Source organism: Ambystoma mexicanum, chromosome 11, assembly GCF_040938575.1.
Source record: "Ambystoma mexicanum isolate Mex_15411 chromosome 11, UKY_AmexF1_1, whole genome shotgun sequence".
Classification (NCBI taxonomy): Eukaryota; Metazoa; Chordata; class Amphibia; order Caudata; family Ambystomatidae; genus Ambystoma; species Ambystoma mexicanum.
Window position 1 is genome coordinate 401,561,795 of NC_090934.1, and position 18,810 is coordinate 401,580,604.

General features: G+C 47.4%; 1 protein-coding gene across 4 annotated transcripts in view; it reads left to right on the plus strand.

Moving 5' to 3' along the window:
• ARFGAP2 (ARF GTPase activating protein 2) overlaps positions 1-18,810 on the plus strand; it is an 885,096-nt gene that overhangs the window by 628,631 nt on the left and 237,655 nt on the right. For all 4 annotated transcript variants that reach the window (XM_069623180.1, XM_069623182.1, XM_069623181.1 and 1 more), the window contains one exon: positions 14,702-14,792. In XM_069623180.1, the coding sequence (XP_069479281.1) occupies positions 14,702-14,792 (91 nt within the window). The remainder of the gene's footprint in view (positions 1-14,701; positions 14,793-18,810) is intronic.

An 18,810-nucleotide genomic window follows, 5' to 3' on the forward strand; every position in this document is an offset into this window, starting at 1 on the left:
AGCCCATCCTTTTGCTCTGGGAAAGGGCATTATGGTAGGACTTTGCAGGACAACCGCTGTATGTACCAGCCTTCCACTTCCTACAAATCACTGTAATCCTCAGGGAACCAGTATAGGAAGAGGTCCCAATTTTACAGGGTTTCTCAGGGCTGCTATGGCTCCTCCCAGTCGCGGGGACCGTCCCGCAAACAACCATGACCAGCGCAGAGCCTGATCCTCCCGCTTCAGCACCCCTGGTGGTAGGATGACTGTCATTTGTCGAGGAATGGAGAAACATCACGTCTGACGAATGGGTGCTATCCCTTCTTCAACAGGGTCACTTTCTGGTATTTGTAGATTTTCCACTGGACATTCCCCCCCACACACAGGGGCAGTGGAGAAGATGCCAGAGGACAAAGTATGATATGATATGATAAGTAATTTATAGCACGCTTAATACCAAAAGGTTTCTAAGCGCAGATCCGGCGATCAAACCTGTATCGCTCCGAGTCGTCTTGCTTCCAAGGTGAGCACGTTGCCACTGAGCTATTATCCTGCTAATTCCTGGTAAGAAAAAGGCACCGCACAACAAGTCAGGGGGTTGGAATCCCATATTAGATCTAAGGGTGCTCAACAAATTCCTGAAGGTACAAACGCCGTATGGTGACGCTGCAACAAGTTCTGTCCCAACTACAGCAATGAGATTACTTGGCGTTCCTCGACATCAAGGATGCTTATTTTCACATCCCTTCCGTTTGGCCTGCGTTCTGCTCCACAGTGTTTACCAAGTGCCTTGTGCCAGTGGTGGCTCACCTGTGGCATAGGGACATCCATGTATACCCGTATCTAGATGGCTGGCCGGTAATGGCCCCCTTCTACCCGCTGGCAGAAGTCAACACTGCGGCCACCACCCAGTGTCTGCAGCAGCAATCATTCTCCATAAACATCCCAAAGTCGTGCCTAGTTTTATCCAGACAGGCACTCTACCTCAGAGCAAGACACGACATTCAAACCTGCACCACCAGGCCCTCGAACGAGAGGGTAGCGGCTCTTCTGGTGAAGGTGCACTGCCTCAGGAGTGCGCAGGAGATCCCCAGTCCACAATTACAAGTCTTTGCTGGGGATGTTCTCATCATGCATCCCTTGGATCACTCGCTGCAGGCTACGCATGCGGCCAGTGCAGGAATTCCTGTGTGCCCGGTGGATACAAGCCTCAGGTTCCTAGGACGACCGCATCACTCCGACGCACACTTTCAGGCGGAGCTTTCACTGGTGGTCAGTGAGAACATATGGTGAAGAATGCTGCTTTAAGGTTGCCAGACCATCAGGCCACCGTTACGATGAATGCCTCGCTGGAAGGCTCGGGCACCCACTGTTGGGACTAACACATACGTGGCCTATGGTCTGAGGAGGAAAACAGCCTGCACATCAACCTGCTGGAGTTGCAGGCGATTTTCTGGGCCCTAAAGTCCCCTTCCCGCCCCCCAGCAACCACCATAGCTAGCGCAGAAGGTGGTACGGATCTACACAGACAATACTACATCAATGTTTTGTGTCCACAAGCAAGGATCAACCAGGTCCCTGCAGCTATCCAATGAAGCTCAGGCTCTCTGGCATTCGGGAGTTGCAGCACATGTTTCTCATTCCCCTTCATCTGTCAGGGAACCAGAATACCCTAGCGGACTCCCTCACCAGGGAGTTGCGCTCTTGCCACGAGTGGGAGCTGCACAAGGAACTCCTTCACCTGTTGTTCCAGACGTGGGGCACGCAGGAGATTGACCTTTTGCCACCTACAACAGTTGGTGCAAGACTGTTTGCCAGCCGATTTCCCCCGATCTGGAGAGCTTGGGGGACGCATTTGCCTTTCCATGGGAGTTGAAGTTCCTGTATGCTTTCCCCCCAATCATGCTGGTGCCCTTGGTCATCCAAACCTTCAGACTGTATCAGTGCAAACTGATCTTAGCGGCCCCAGCGTGGCCAAGACAGTTTTGGTACACCGATTCCTTTCCCTCTCGTCAGCTCCCCCACTCAAGCTGCATCCACACCAGGCTCTCCTGAGGAACCAGGGGGTGGTGCTGCACCACAAACCAACCTCACTCAATCTGATGGCCTGGCTCCTGTGTTCTTAGAATTTGGATCCTTGTCCCTTCCAAAAGACTGCCAAGAAGACCTGGCCCGTGCAAGAGCCCCGTCCACTTTGAAGTGCCTCAAAAGCAAGTTGAAATGTTTTCAGATGTGGTGCAGGAACAATCTGTTGCGGCCTAAGGCCCTCCGGCCACAAGATCTCATACCTTATTTGTTGTCTATGGCTCAGTCAGGCTTGAAGCGTTCTTCAAAAGTACACCTCGCTACAGTCTCCAGGTACAACCGCTCTGCAGGGGTACCATCCCTGTGGTCCCATCAGGTGGTGAAGGAATTTTTACGTGGGCTGTTAAGGTCTTTCCCACCTGTCCGTCGCCCAGCTCCAGCGTGGGAACTAAATGTGCTACTTGCAAAGCTCATGAAAGCTGCCTTTTTGAGCCTATGCACCAGACGTCCATCAAACATATTTCCTGGGAAACCGCTTGCTTGGTGGTCATTAACTCTGCAGTTGAGTGAGTGAAATCCAGGCATTTTCCTGCAAACCGCCTTATTTAATGTTTCACAAGGAAAATGCTATTCTGCACACTACCCAACTTTTATGCCTAAAGTGCTGTCCCCTTTCCATCTCAATCAACAAGTGGTTCTACCCGTATTCTTTGGCATGCCGACGTCTCCAGCGGAGCGAACACTGCACATGCTGGACGTGGTGCGCTGTTAGGGCGAATTCTCAGAAATGTGCTAATTCCCTTCTACCTTATAGCCCCCCAGCTCTTTTTTCTGGACTTTAGGAAATTTAATTTCTAACCTGGAGAGAGCAAGACCTTTTTTCCACTCTCATGTGTTTTTCTGTGATTTGGAGTCCCTCGACAGGAGCCTCCCTGCTTGTGGCCCTACAGTGATTTCATTTTCTACAAAGATTTCTAAAACATTGTGCAAGACGTTTTACCTACCTACAAGAAGTGCTTCAGCCCACCTAGAATTTTTCTCAACTAACATTGGCTTTTCTGGCTCCCTGAAAGACTCTTCTTACCTCTGACTTTGTGCTTTACCTTTCCCCCAGGAAAGGGTTACATTACTTTGCATTGGAGGGTTCAAACAGTACTTACCCGTTTAAGAATATATGTTAACCATAGTTTTCTTCCTCTGAAACTTTTCCTTTGATCTCCCACTCAGTATTGCTCTAAACGTAACAGTTATAACTCAATGTTCACAGTGTCCTAGTTATTTCTAAGTCACCTGAGGGTGTAGGAAGTGTATGTGTGCCATCCCCAATGGGTATTAACTAATTTAGTGAAACTGAGTGGATGTATTTATTGAAGTATATTTTGTTATATGATTGCTCCCTTATAAAGAAGGCTTATTCAACTGACAAATGTATAATTGTTTAATCAATAAACCTTGTATATAAGTGTTTATTTGAATAACTGTCATTGTGAAACTCTGTGTTACAACCTTACAGCTCATATTGACCCCTCTTGAGATGATGTCACTCTGTCACTCTACCAACTTGTGTAGCTCATGCTTATACCAAAGGTTTGGTTAACTATTGCCAGGACAAGGCTGGTGAAATCTCCCACAGGGTACTGCATACAATCTTGCCTAACATGCGTGCCCTCAAGTACTATGTTGCATGTATTTTTCCGTTTTGTTTGCTTAAAATCTGCCAAATCAGTCCTGCAAGTAAAAAGTTAGTATCAAATACATTTTCGGTTTTCTGTGTAACTAGGTTCACATCTTAACTGTAAATGTCACTGCTACAATATATTGCTAATAGCCTTTGATTCGTGCGACGGATTTGGTCGAAATTCTGAAGACAACTAGTTCAGCCTGCCCATCCCTCCACCCCCCACCTTCCCCTTCCCAGACTGCATATTTTGGGAAGGATTTGATAAAAAGAAAAAATATTAAGAAAACAAAAAGAAAAAAAAATGCTGTTTTGGGCCAGCCCCATTAATTTTCCCATAGACTAAAAAGGTCAGCTTTTGCCGGCCTTCAAAGCCCAAACTGCTGATTAGATTGGGACCGGGTCTGAAACAACTTGGGCGCAGTTATTTTTCTGGTGTTCATTACTTTTTTTAAAGTCCAATGCTATTTTGTCTTGTGCACTTTCTTTTAAGGGTAAGGTTAATTGAACTACATTGGCATATTTCACTTTAGGATATATATGTTCACTTACTGTGCATATATTTATGCCAGATTTGGATTTTTTCTATGGGGGAAAAAGTACCTGGGCGTATGTTGTTCTTGCAGCCAGACATTGTTTTCCCTTTTCCGTGCTGCTTGAATGCAGTTAGTTGGGGTTGTGCGATGTATCTCAACAGTCACCAGGAGACCGGCCGTAAAACACAAGACAGTGGGCACAGCCGAAGGGCATGCCCGAAGGCCATGGCAAGTGGTCTGGTTCTAAAATACACAATGGGCATAGCTGAAGTCCGTGGCCACTGGCCATTGCCCAAGCCCATAGCTAGTTGTCTGGTAGTGTTCTAAAATGAACACTGGGCACGCCCGAAGGCCATGGTTAGTGGGCTGGTTGTTTTCTAAAATATACAATGGGAATTGCCGAAGGCTGAAAGGCCATGGCCACTGGTGCGCAAAGAATCTATGGAATAACAAAACCCCTGAAATTCAATAAAAGCAATACATTGTAAAAAAAAAAATAAAAAACTTTGAAATTCAAGTTAAAATCTTTTGTTTCAGGAACGTTAAGGTGAGAACGTAACACGAAAATAACCTGACATTTAGCTAAAGTCACCTTAACTTTGCACCCCTGTTGCACAGCCTTTGTCCACAATGATGACATTACAGATGACCTCACTGGTGACATCACTAATTACATCTATATCATCTCTGGTGACATAACAGATTACATTACAACACTAACCAGTCATGACCTGTGGCCACGGTCTTTAGCTGTGCTCACTGTATATTTTACCACATTAAGGAGCCATTAGCCATGGCCTTTGGCTACGGCCAGTGACCACAGCCTTCAGCCATGCCTCATGTTTATTTAATTACATTTAGGGACCACTAGCCATGGCTTTTGGCCATGGCATGGCCTTAGGCCGTATCCACTGTATATTTTACAACACTAACTAGACAGTGGCCACGGCCATTGGGCTTCTATAAGATTACAGAGAATACATAACAGAGAATGTTTTTTCAGCAAACACAATAACGTTTCTCTATGTGCTTAAACCAACTCCAGCCCCATTTACACCCATTTTACCCCCTTTCCCCACCAACCATATCTATTTTTTAAAAGTTCAATAATTTTTTCTCTGTTTTTGTTTCTGTTATAGTTTTTTCTGTAATTGTATTCTCTATCACTGGATACCGGCCATTAGCCATGCCCACTGTATATTTTAACACATTAAGAGGCCACTAGGTATGGACTTCATCCATGGCCATTGGCCACAGCCTTTGGCTGTGTCCACTGTATATTTCACCTCCCTAACCATCCACTAGCCATGGCCTTCAGCTATACCTCCTGTATATTTTAGCATGTTAAGGGAAAGTAGACATGGCCTTCGGCCATGGTCGGTGACTTCAGCCTTTGGTCGTGCTTACTGTATATTTTCAAACACTAAAGGACTCCTAGACATGGCCTTCGTCCATGGTCAGTGGGCATGGCTGTATATTTTACAACAACTGAGCAGTAGGTATGGCCAGTGGTCACGGCCTTCGTCCATGCACAGTGTATATTTTATCACATTAAAGGGCTGCTACCTATGTCCTTTAGCCATGGCCAGTGACACAGCCTTCAGCCATGACCACTGTATATTGTACAACACTAACTCGCCACTAGCCGTAGCCAAGCAAAGGCCACGGCTAAGGCCACAACCTAAATTGTTATTACTTAATCAAAGCTTTTATTAGCTAAGTCACAAATGATGTTATATCTGATGCCATCACAGTTGTAATCAGTGGTGTCCTGTATGATGTCATTTGTGGTGTCACTAGTAATGTCATAGATGATGCAATTGGTGATGTCACCAGTTCATCATTGTGTTCAAAGGCTGCACAACGGGGGCGCAAGGCTAAGGTGGCTTTAGCATAATTTCAGACATGTTTTGCATTTAGTTCTCACCTAAACGTCCCTGCAACTAATGTTTTTTCCTTGAATATATATTTCTGATGCTTGTTAATCTGCTTAGAATCACATGCTGTGCATATAGTCCGACATCCAGTGGTGTCCGTGGAGTATTGCCTCTTGTCTTTCGAGAATCGAAATTGGACGTCAACATGGACGTGCCTGTAACACTATCCCTACGTGACGTGTAGTGTACCCAAAATCCCTCGCGCGTCGAGGTCCCTCAGATTGTTTTCTTATGCCCAGTATACTGGTCGCCTTATGCAGAGCTCATCCAGAAACATTGCTATTGTTATCCTCGACCTTTGGTTGTATGTTATTAGTTATTGAATATTATCCTACCATCCCTTGCATCGACGGCTGTTTCCAGATCTCCGCCGAAGACGGTTCCACGCATCTTAGACGGACAGTGTTCCGGCCAGCACTGCCGACCACGTGTCCGGGCCTTCTGGCCGGCCTACACAGTAGGGAGAACAGGGTTGAGCTACACATTTCCTTTTCTAAGAATGCCTTTCCCCTTCCTCTTTGTTCCCTGGGTCTTTTTGTCACTATTTATTTCCTCAGCTATGGAGAGTACCCCATTTAGGTTTTGTCCTTCTTGTGAGGCCAAATTCCCCTGGAAGGATAAACACGAAGTGTAATCTGTGTTTGCGCCTTAATCACGATGAGACGGTTTGTGCGGCTTGCAAGCTCCTGCGTCCGAAGACACCGAAGGAGCGCCGTGTTAAGCGGTTGGCGGCCTACGGAATGTCGCAGGCCGAGTTTAGTTCTCCCGCTGCCACAACCGCTGATTGTGACGAGGGTCTGAGTGACGAACAGGCCTCCGATTCGGAGACGATTGACCTCTCGGCGGAGCATTCTCGCTCTGCGTCATCTGTCCCCGGCCTCACTAGGCAAGATTCAGGTCCTGCTATGGGGACTGTACACCCCGGCGACAGACGCACACATTTCACACACTAAGAACACAACCCCAGGGATGTCTTCGACGGAACAGTCGAAGCGGTCCATAGCGCCAATAGGCACACTGATAACTTCGGCTTTGCCCGCCGATCGTCTGGCTCGGCAGCCCGCCCCGCAGGTGCGCCTTGCGACTGGACCCTCTTAATTGAAGGGCGCTGCCCCCAATATTCAGTAGTCCGTCGAGACGCATCGGAAGAAAGCGTCCACGGCCGAGAAGGCCCCGCTTCCACCAAAAGTAACCATGCAACCGCAGGTCCAAACTTTACAACTTCCCGACTCTGAGGTGATTACTGAAAGCATCGCTAGGATTATTTCGGCGGATGGTCAGAATCAACGGTCCAAGTATTCCTCGAAATCTAGGGATAGGCCGAAGGAGTCATCGGAACCCACGGAGCAGAACAAACACAAATAGAAGGACACGCGTCAACAGTCGGTCCCCTGAAAGAACTTTTCGGAAGGCACTGGAGGGATTTCTTCGGCGTTAAAGGAGAAATCTCGACGTTTGGAGACAGAAGATCTATTACAGGAGCCCTTTCCACCCCTGGACCCCTTTGGTTCATCTATTTGGACCAGAGAGAAATTTGAGGGATGTATGGATAGGCTAGAGAGGCTTGTAGAACTCTCTGAAAAATCTGCACACAAAAGACCTAGCGAGGAGAACCCTCCCCTCTCCCTTTGGCTAAGCTTCAGAAAGTCTTGGACCCTTCTCAAGAGCAAGAAGAATATATTTATGACCTCACTGAGGAGGAGGCTCCTGTGGACCTATACAATCAAGATGAAGATCCCTTTGCTGACACTGAGGATGTTCATTTGGACTCCACAGAGGGTTGGGGAGACAACCCCGACCCAATTGATCCTGGCCCTTGGCAGTCAATTACACCAATACCGGAACCTTGATGCCTTGTGCTTGGACTCTTCCCCAACCACACCCACTCGACAAGCCTCCCTGGTCGACGACCAAATGGCGTTCAATGCCATATTGAGGAAAGCAGCGGAACATTTCCATATTTCCAGAAGCTGATTTTGTGGAGGATATCCTAAAAGAAAAATCGCCAGCCAGCCAAGCTATTCCTCTGTTAAATTCGATCAAGAAGCGTTTGGCCCCTTCCTTATTGACGCCTGCCCTAACTAGAGCACTAAATCCTAGGGTAGAAAAATTGTCCCCCCCCCCCCCCTCCTCTGACCCCCTTTACATCAGGGGTCATGCTACTCCGGATTTACTGTTGGGTGAACCCCTGCTCTCTTCCCCCATCAACTGGGGAGGCACCCCCTGACAAGGAGTGTAAGAGACTATATGCTCTAGGGAAAAGGGTCACGGCGGCTGCGGCCTTTTCCACCCGCATCACAAATAATACAACCTTGTTGGCCAGCTATGCCGATGCACAATGGGCCATGTTACAGGAGCGCCTTCAAGAAGTCCCTGAACCACTGCAAGCTTGCCTGCTCTCCACGATTGCAGAAGGGCGGGCAGGTTAATCAGAGTATCCTTAAAAATACTTTGGATGCAGCATAGACAGTTGGCAGATCCTTGGCTCAAGTTACCCTCCTGAAGAGGCATGCATGGTTACGCAGCTCTGGTTTTAAACTAGAGACTCGAGCCTCATTAATAAATATGCCAGTGGAGGAAGCCAATTTATTTGGAAAGGCGGTTGACGAAGCACTCGCAACTGCTAAGAAAGAGCATGACACCCTCAAGACCCTAGATCAGATCACCCGGAGGCCCTTTCCAAGGAGGGGGAGCGTGTCTAAACATTCCTTTCGTGGTTAACGTTTCCCTCAGAACCAATACAGCTTGGAAATAATTGGTCCTCTACCCAAGGAGCCAACACCTACACCACCCTGTATCCCCAAGAGGCCAACAATGTGGTAAAGGAAGGGGTCGGAATTCTACCTGTCGAGGCTCCCTGGCCTCAGGCCAAAAATGACCCACAGATCCGGGTCCTCTCCCATGCCTCCCCGTCGGGGGCCGGGGGAGGAAAGGGCTCTTCAAGCATTTCTTCAAGCCTGGGAGGGATCACTACAGACCAGTGGGTACTCAAGACTGTTGCCCACGGGTACTATATAGAATTTGGCATCCTGCTACAAGAAGTCGAGACCCTGCAGAAAAAGGGTGCCATAGAAGTCGTGCCTCCTCTACAGGTAAACTACAGTATTTATTCAGTGTACTTCCTTGTACCCAAAAAGGATCTCTCCATGCGCCCTGTACTAGATTTGCACCCAGCAAACACATTTGTCGAGTCCCAAAGGTTTTGCATGGTCACTCTGCAGGAAATAATTCCCCTGCTCACACAGGGGGATTACATGGCAACATTGGACAATAAAGATGCGTACTTTCATATTTCAATGTTGCCGGCGCACAGAAAAAACCTCAATGGTACAGAACAAGCACTATCAGTTCAAGGTACTACACTTTCAGCATAGCCTCAGCATCAAGGGTGTTTACTAAGGTACTGGCAGTGGCAGCAGCACACCTGCTCAGGTTATCCATCCTGGTTTATCCTTATCTCGACGACTGGCTCATAACAGGGGATTCCTACAACACATGCCTGTCAAATACCCAAAAGACAACAGACCTCTTATTCGGCCTGGGATTCTCCATCAACGAGACGAAGTCCATCTTAGACCCCAATCAAGTCAAGCAGTTCCTAGGGGCTCTAATTCGAACAAAGGACAGCCTCATCTTCTCCTCCAATGAGAGGGTCCAAAATATGCTGTTTCAGATCCCTCAATATGTAGCCAGTCGAGAGGTGACGGTAAGCAAGGCTATGCGACTGTTAGGAATGATGGCATCATGCATTTATTTGGGGTCTCACGCGCGCTTGCGTTCAATGAAGGAGTGGCTCAACAGCCAGGGGTATCAGGTCAGTGGACAATGGAACAATCTAGTGGTTGTCTGTCCAGCCCTTGTTCTCTCACTATGGTGGTGGTCGAGGGAGAACCTCTTGAATGGGAAATCCTTCACCACCCCCGCAGTGGAGGCCACTCTTACTACAGACGCATATCTCACAGGGTGGGGAGCTCACCTGCTTCAACAGACAGCGCACAGAGTTTGGTCGTCAGACGTAGCATCCAACCACATAAACCTGTTGGACCTGTTAGCAGTATTCAAAGCACTGAAAGTTTTTCAGACACAACTGCAGGGGAAGACGGTCCTGATCCTCACAGGCCGCACCACGGCCATGTACTATCTGAAGAAACGGGGGGGGCATTCACCCTTCAGGGCTGTCTAAACTGTCCCAGAACATTTGGAAGTGGGCTCTCAAACACATGTTCCTGTTATCACAACATGTTCCAGGGGAACTCAATCTTCTGGCAGACGTACTCAGCAGAGATTTCCCACTACCCATGGAGTACGAATGGTGATTACACGAAAACATAGTCTCCAGTGTTTTCAAAGTATGGGGCTTCCCAGAGATCGACTTGTCCGCAACTCTGGAGAACGCTCAATCCCAAGACTACGCCTCCAGGTACCCACAGGACCGCTCCAAGGGGAACGGACTCTGGATGACATGGTCGGGGAAATTTGTTTATGCTTCTCCCCTACCCCCCGACTCCTCTACTCAACAAGATAATGCACAAGATGCACCAAGATCCAATCGCAATGATATCGGTGGACCCCATGTGGGCCTACCAGCCCTGGTTCGCTCATCTGATGATGTCTCGATCTCCCCCAGTGAAACTACCTTGCCCGTACAACATTTTGTCTCAGGACAAAGGGGCGACACTTCACCCATGCCTGCAAACATTGAACTTAGTGGCCTGGCTACTGAGGTCATAGAGTTCGGACATCTACAACTCCCTCAGAGATGCATGGACATACTTAAGGAAGCGAGAAAACCTAACATCTGATATTGCTATTCGAGTAAATGGAAACACTTTATCTGGTGCAATACCAAGGGCATCAATCCCATTGACTGCTCTCCTACTCACATTGTATAGTACCTGACTCGGGCCTAGTTTTTAATTCCCTTAAGGTTCACTTAACCTACACTACGTTACAACAAAAAGTGTCATGGTGGAAGATACCAGTTATGAAGGCTTTCCTAGAAGGGGGTCAAGAGGATTCACACCCCCCATTTCAAACCCAGCTCCTGGATGGGACCTGAATGTGGTATTAACCAGACTTATGGGGGCTCCATTTGAGCCTATGCATAAGGCAAGTCTAAAAGATCTTGCCCCTAAGACAGCCTTCCTAGTGGCTATCACTTCTATAAGAAGGGTTAGTGAACTACAGGCCCTTTGAGTTCTAAACCCGTTTGTGACAGTTCACAGAGATAAGGTGGTTCTGCGTGCTCACCCTCGCTTTGCGCCTAAATTTATCTCCAAGTTCCATGTGAACCAATCAGTAGAACTGCCTACTTTCTTCCAGAACTCTACTAACATGGCTGAGAGAAGCCTACACACATTAGATGTGCATAGGGCTGTCATGTTTTACCTGGACAGAACTAAACCACTGAGAAAGACAAACCAATTTTTCGTTTCAGTGGCAGCTGGTAGTGAAGGGGATCCTGTCTCTAAATCAGCAATCTCTAAGTGGATTGTTAAATGCATCACACTCTGTTTCTCTCATGCTAAGAGAGAACTTCCCTTCAAGCCTAGAGCGCACCCTACTCAGGACACTGGGGCTTCCATAGCATTTGTTGCAAATTTTCCCCTAGAGTCCATTTGTAAAACGGCAACCTGGAGTTCTGTACACACCTTTACAAAACACTGTTGCCTATACACTCATTCTAGGTCTGATTCTCAGATGGGACAAGCGGTACGAAGACATCTTTTCACTACGGTTAGAAGCGTTAATCAAGGAGCATGAGAAACACTGCCCCCTACCTTATAAGTAACACATGTGCAACATCTTCCCCTGTCCACCTGCCCCTCCATATTGGTGCTCGGTGCCTCTTCCCGCTTCCCCTCCCCACCTTTTTGTTCTAAGCTCTCCTGCCAAAAAAATAAATACATCAAAAAACAACAAAAGAAATGTTCCTTTAGGAACCACCTTTCACAGTTAAAAAATAGAACTAAAATAAAAACGTATACTCCATCTACTTTACGTTTCTCAGTAAAGTACATAGACCCAATAAGAGTTTCCAACATTCTCATTAGCATGTTGTGTTATGCTAATGTAATATTGTGGCGTTCATCCCCCTTTCCAGGGACTGGAACAGTGGATACCAGCCCGGCAGCCCAAGTTATCAGCTTAATCGAAGCGAGGGTGGATAACGAGGTCCCTGGACCATTATCACCCCATTCCAGCCATGCAACGGGGGGCTTTAAGGTCTTTGCCAATGCTCCTTACACAAGTTTCCTGGAAATCCACCCATGTTTTATTTTTTCAAAAGTGTCAAATGTATGCACATACAATAGTCATATAACTCGGCCCCTACTTGACAAAAAATCCATTAAGACTTTACAAAAACATTTATATCTAGCTTAAAATCTTTTTGCAAACTTTTGTGTAGATTCATCAAATTGCACCACATTTATAAGCCTTTACAATATTTTCAGATCCCCCCTCTAATTTTGCCCCCTCTTGATAAAATCCCACCAAACTCTTCAGACTCATTTGGTATCCGGTCAAGAATATAATTGCACATTTTCATGCAGCTTCATTAAGTGGCGCCAAAGTTATAAGCCACCCAAGAACTGCTTTTCACCAACCCTTTAATACAGAGGTGTCCGCGAACTTCACAGAACTGTTAGTGAACATCCGAACTGTCCGCTGACTTTTACAGTGAAAAACACCCTTTTTTTTTTGCTTCTTGTAGCCATATCCCATCTCATCCTCATCACCCCTCACCGCCCCAGACATTATTTGATAACTTTGACAAGTGCAATGTTGTGTTTTTTAATATGTTTTTACCTGATGTCCACGGACACCAGCTGCTGTCCGCGAATCCAAGATGGCGGGCGTTTCCAAAAACTGACACACATCACGCTTTTCACCATCGAGTCAGTGGACGCGTCCTATGTCCGCGGACACCACATTGCCTTCTAAGCCAATCGGAGCTCTGTCCGCGGCCGTACAGGGAAATGGGTCCGCCGATCGAACCCAGATATCACTAATATTTTTGAGCCTATTTTTTGGTTGTTTAAAAAAAAACTGCTAGACGGATTTCCACCAAATTTACAAAAGCACGCTTGCGGGACCAAGCCACTGCTCATTCAGTCTATGGAAAAAAAAAAAGAATTTGGGACTTGGGACCCCCTATATAACTTTGAACCACCCGAAACTAAAAGCGTCTGCTTGCACGCATCTGAAGTCCATCATGCATCCAAACAGCATATATATCTGAGACCATGATGTTACAGGTTTAGATTTTGACATCACATTAAAACATTTCTCTAGAACAAGCTACACAATCCTTTAGTCTTACTTCAAACTGACCAATAATCAACCACAACACACATCCATATTACCAGAAACATAATTCCTTTATATTATTCCCTACACCAACTTCTCCTCTCATAGTAGCTTTCATTAATCCTCCCTCACCAACATTCCCTCCTTCTTACCCTCAGACTAAGGTCAAATGCTGTAAAACCATGACAGTGGTGACAGGCGAACTACAAATAACATTTAACATAACATTTATTTTATGAATGCTTTTAACATGCTAGTGCAACTTCCTTGTTCCTTCAGAGGGTGAGGCAAGATGGGAGGCACCATGCAAGGGAAGGGAGATGGTTACACATTTGCTAGAGAATTGCCTTGGCTTCCTGTATCTGTCAGGAAAAAGGTTCACTGCCATGACGCCTTCAAAAGGCCAAAATAATTGAAGTGATTAACAAGTAAAACGAAATAAATTGTATGAAAGAAACTCTACTGTAGCTCTCTGAAAACTATATAAAACATGAGTTAGCAACAAGTAAAATTTCACTGGAGCTCTGAAATCGCTCCCAATTTAGCCTATGTCGGATGAAAGTGACAAAAGGTGATCGAAAGCTTGACTTCGCGTAACTCACCAACACTGAGGTTACCCAGGCAAACCAGACAGTATGTATGTTAGTCTGAGCATTGGTACTGACCTTTACATCCCAGTTTCATTAAGCAAGCGACTTGAGGCTAGTAATTAAATAAAATAGCATAAGAGCACTGCAGCTGAGTGCTAGCCAAAATGGAATACCCCTACAGCATATTTTGTGTAAAAAGGTGCAAAAGGACCAGTGCTTTTCCGCAAATTCCTGCTTTCTGTCTCACTCAGTTTATCCCTGCATTCTCCACATCCATAATCTGTGTTGTGTGAGGGGTAGAAGATACATGCTCTCAATTCCTGTCTGACTTGCCACCTATTCTTGTCCTCAGCTCCTTTCTTGTACCCACCGTTGACTCCCCTTGTGACCCCTATGCATTTGTAGTACAGGGGCAACTATTTTTTGATTGAGGGTTTGTCTCTTTTCTTTCATTGCCTATTATTTGGTGGTGTGTCTGGGAGGAGAGGGTTGTCTTCGGATTTTGTTTCACGTCTGACCTTCCTTCCCCTCTTTTATCACCACCACATGTAAAATATTTTTGGGGGGCTATGGAGGAGGATCAGCTTGTAACCTGCTACTGTTTTATTGTGATGAACTGCTGTCCTGCTTTATCTCTTACAGTATGAGGCAAAGTCACGCCTTCAGCAGTTGTCGGGTAGTAACTCCATCAGCTCTGCAGACCTTTTTGGAGAAGATGACACATCAGAAGCAGGTGTGTAACATTTCTTTACTTATAGCTGTACATTGATGTGGGACCAACCTGTCTGAGAGGCAGTGACTGCTATGAAGTGCTAACATCGAGGGATGGGATAGTATAATGGCTATTACTAGTGGTTGGGTCTCACTAGTTCGGGTCCCGATAGCTCTCCAGATGACTTGGACAGTGATTCCCATGACCCCTCCATTGACTTAAGCTTGCTTGAGCTGGTGGTAGTTGTACTCCAAAATATCTGGGGAGCTGAAAATTGCAGACCCCTGCTATAGCTCCATTTCATACTTTGCTGTTCAGATGGATTTTCAGAATCCGTCCTGTGGACAGATTGTGAGAGGCCACCCTTTTCTGAAGAACACTAGTGTTTCGCCAAACTCTAATTAGGTAGTGTGACTTAACAGCAAGTCTTAGACTTAGGAGGGTGTGCGAGTGGTGAGGGGTTCAGTTAACGGCACACCGCACACTCTTAAATAATATTAATAATACAAATTGGGCAGAATGTATCCAAATACCGTTATTTATTTAGGCCTTGGAGAGTTCATATCAATTTAAATAACAGGTAAGTAATGCACTAAAGCATCCACTTCTAATATATATATTTCTGATGTTTGTTAATCTGCTTAGAATCACATGCTGTGCATAGTCGGACATCCAGTGGTCACAGCAGAGTATTGCATTTTGTTTTTCGTAGTCGAAAAGGGGACGTCGACAAGGCGTGTCTGTAACACCATCCCTATAGTGACGTGCAGTGTACCCACAACCCCTCATGCGTCGAGGTCCCTCAGATTGTTTTTTTTCCGCCCAGTTACTGGTCGCCTTTATGCGGAGCTCCTCGAGAGACATTGCGAAATCATTTCCTCGACCCTTGGTCGTTTATTATTATTAACTAACACATAGATCCCTCCCTGGACGTAGCTGCCAAGCTGTTCTCCGCCGAGCAAGATCTTCGACGGAGGGACGAGCGGAGGAGAACCTTCGGCACTGCCGAACACGTGGCCTGGCCTCGCCGGCCTAACACAGTAGGGAGAGTGGGGTTGTTGGTCATTTCTTTGTTTCACTCTGAGAATGTCTTTCTCTTTCCCCTCCCTCTCTTTCGAGCTCGTAATCACATTTCATGCCCTCAGCTATGGAGAGGACACCCTTTAGGTTTTGCCCGCGTTGCAAGGGCAATTTTACCTGGAAGGACAAGTACAAACGGTGTAACCATTGCTTGCCCCTCGATCACAAAGAGGACGGCTGTGCGGCCTGTAAGTTACTTAAACCCAAAACTTTAAAGGACCGCAGGGTCAAAAGGTGGGCAGCCTATGCGAGGTCTTGGTCTGACTCCTCGCCAGCTGCCGCCGCCGCCGAATGTGATCAGGACAGTGATTACACAGCCTCCGCAATGGAGGTTGCAGACCTCTCGAAGGAGCGTTCCCGCTCCTCTTCGTCCGTCCCCGGCCCCGACAAGCCCGGCTCACGCCCCGCTTATTGGGATGAACACCCCGGCGACAAGGACGCACACAGAAAAACACATAAACACATACCCCATGGCACGCATTCGTCGAAGACGAAGGCAGCCATAGCGTCAACTGAGGCGTCGGGTCTACCGGCGTCTTCCGCCGATCGTAAGGGTCGCAAGCCCTCCCCGCCACCACTTCTACGACCGGCGACTGGGCTTTCTGTAGATAAGGGCGCTAACCCCAAATCCTCAGGCGACGCGCCTCGCAAGAGTGCGTACCTTAACAGTAAAGACTCGGCACTGCCTAGCGTGACGGCGAGCGATCCCTCGACGGAGAAGCTGATTGCCGAAAGCCTTGCGCGGATAGCTCATAAAGACGGCCAGAGACGGACGGCGGGTGATACATCGAAAACCGCTCACAAGGCCAAAGAAACGCCGAGGACGCCGGAGGGTAGGCTGAGACAGCTCCCACCGTCGACAGAAGACCCTAGCCAGCGAGGATGTTTCTCGGAAGGCGAAGGGACTCTATATCTTCGACGCTAAGGGACAGAAATAAGCAACTACAGGGAGAGGAAGGTTCATGGCCATCCCAGAAAATAGGACACCCAAGAAGCCAAGGGAGGTACTCCAGGAGACACTAGCATAGGTGAGGAGGGCTACAAGGAGGTCCCAGGTGAAGGTGGCTCACAGCCCTGGCAGTCTCCATCAGGGTCTACAGACCCCGACATTATAGACATTTCTTCTCCTCAGACCACACCAGTCAGGAACCCATCTCCAGTAGACGATCAGCCCACCTTCAATGCGCTACTGAGGAAGGCAGCAGCGCATTTTGAAGTTGAAACTGGGGAGGTCACCCCAGATACTGATTTCGTCGAAAGAATTATTAAAGAAAAACCTCCCACTAGTCAAACTATTCCTATCCTCGCCTTGGTTAAGAGACAAATCACCCCATCACTGTCCACCCCCGCGCTGGTAAGAGGGGTCAATTCAAGAATCGAGAAATTCTTCTCACCCTCTCAGTCAGACCCATTATATATCAGGGGTCATTCAGTCCCGGACTCCTTAGTGGTGACTAACACAAGGAAGAGGGCTGGGGTTCCACTGTCAACCAGCGAGGCACCCCCAGAAAAAGAAGGGAAAAAGCTTTATGCCTTGGGCAAAAGAATTTCTGCCTCGGCAGCGTTTTCAATTAGGATTGCCAATAATAATACATTTTTGGTAAGCTATGCTGATGCTCAATGGGGAAAGCTTAAGCAGGACATCGAAGAAGCCCCTGAACCTCCAAGAACTCGCTTATTGGCTACAGTTACAGAAGGAGCTCTGGTCAACCAGAGCATCATTAAGAACACTCTTGATGTGGCAGAAACTGCTGGCCGTTCTTTGGTGCAAGGAATTCTGCTGAAGCGTCACGTCTGGCTTCACAATTCCAGTTTCAAGGCAGAGACGCAGGCGTCACTCATTAATAAGCCAAAAAAAGAGTCAAATCTCTTTGGAAGGGCAGTGGACGACGCGCTGAAAAATGCGAAGAAATAATTCGACACCATAAAGACCTTAGACCAAATCTCAAAGCCTCCAAACAGGCGGGGATTTGGGAACAAGCGCTTTTTTCGTGGCCAACAGCAACAGCAGCATTACACTGCGGGCAACTGGCCCTCTAATCAGGGTACCGGTAACCAGTATAATCAAAGAGGACAACACCGTGGCAAGGGCAGAGGCCGGGGCTCCAGCCCCAGAGGCACCCCGGCAAGTAACACCAAATGACCCGAAGGTTCGGGTCCCCTCCCATGTGTCTCCAGTTGGGGGCTGGATAACATTGTTCCTATCAGCATGGGAGGGAATAACATCAGACCGGTGGGTATTGTCAACCGGCGCCCACGGGTACTGTATAGAGTTCAATCGGTCCCCCACCTACAGACCTCCAAGTGGACGACGCCTGTCACCAGAACACCTCGTCATCCTCCTGCAAGAAGTAGAACAGCTGCTACAGAAAGGAGCAATAGAGGTTGTGCCCCTATCTCAGGTAATGGAAGGTATTTATTCAGTTTACTTCCTTGTACCCAAAAAGGACCTAACCATGTGCCCTGTACTAGATCTGCGCCCAGCGAACAAATTTGTAAAACCACAAAAATTTCGTATGATAACTTTACAGGAGGTAATTCCCCTGCTATCTCAAGGGGACTACATGACAACACTAGTCATGAAAGATGCATACTTTCATATTTTGATGTTGCCAGCGCACAGAAAATACCTCAGCTTCATGATAGAGGGCAAACACTACCAGTTCAGAGTGCTACCCTTCGGCATAGCGTCTGCACCGAGGGTATTCACGAAGGTACTGGCAGTGGCAGCGGCCCACCTGCGCAGGTTGTCCATACCGGTATACCCTTACCTCGACGATTGGCTCATAACAGGGGAGTCCTACGAGACTTGCTTCTCAAACACCCAGAAGACAGTAGTCCTTTTGTTCCAACTGGGCTTCTCCATCAACGAGAAGAAGTCCAGCTTAGACCTCAGCCAAATCAAACAATTCCTAGGGGCTCTAATTCGAACAAAGGACGGCCTCGTCTTCCCCTCCAA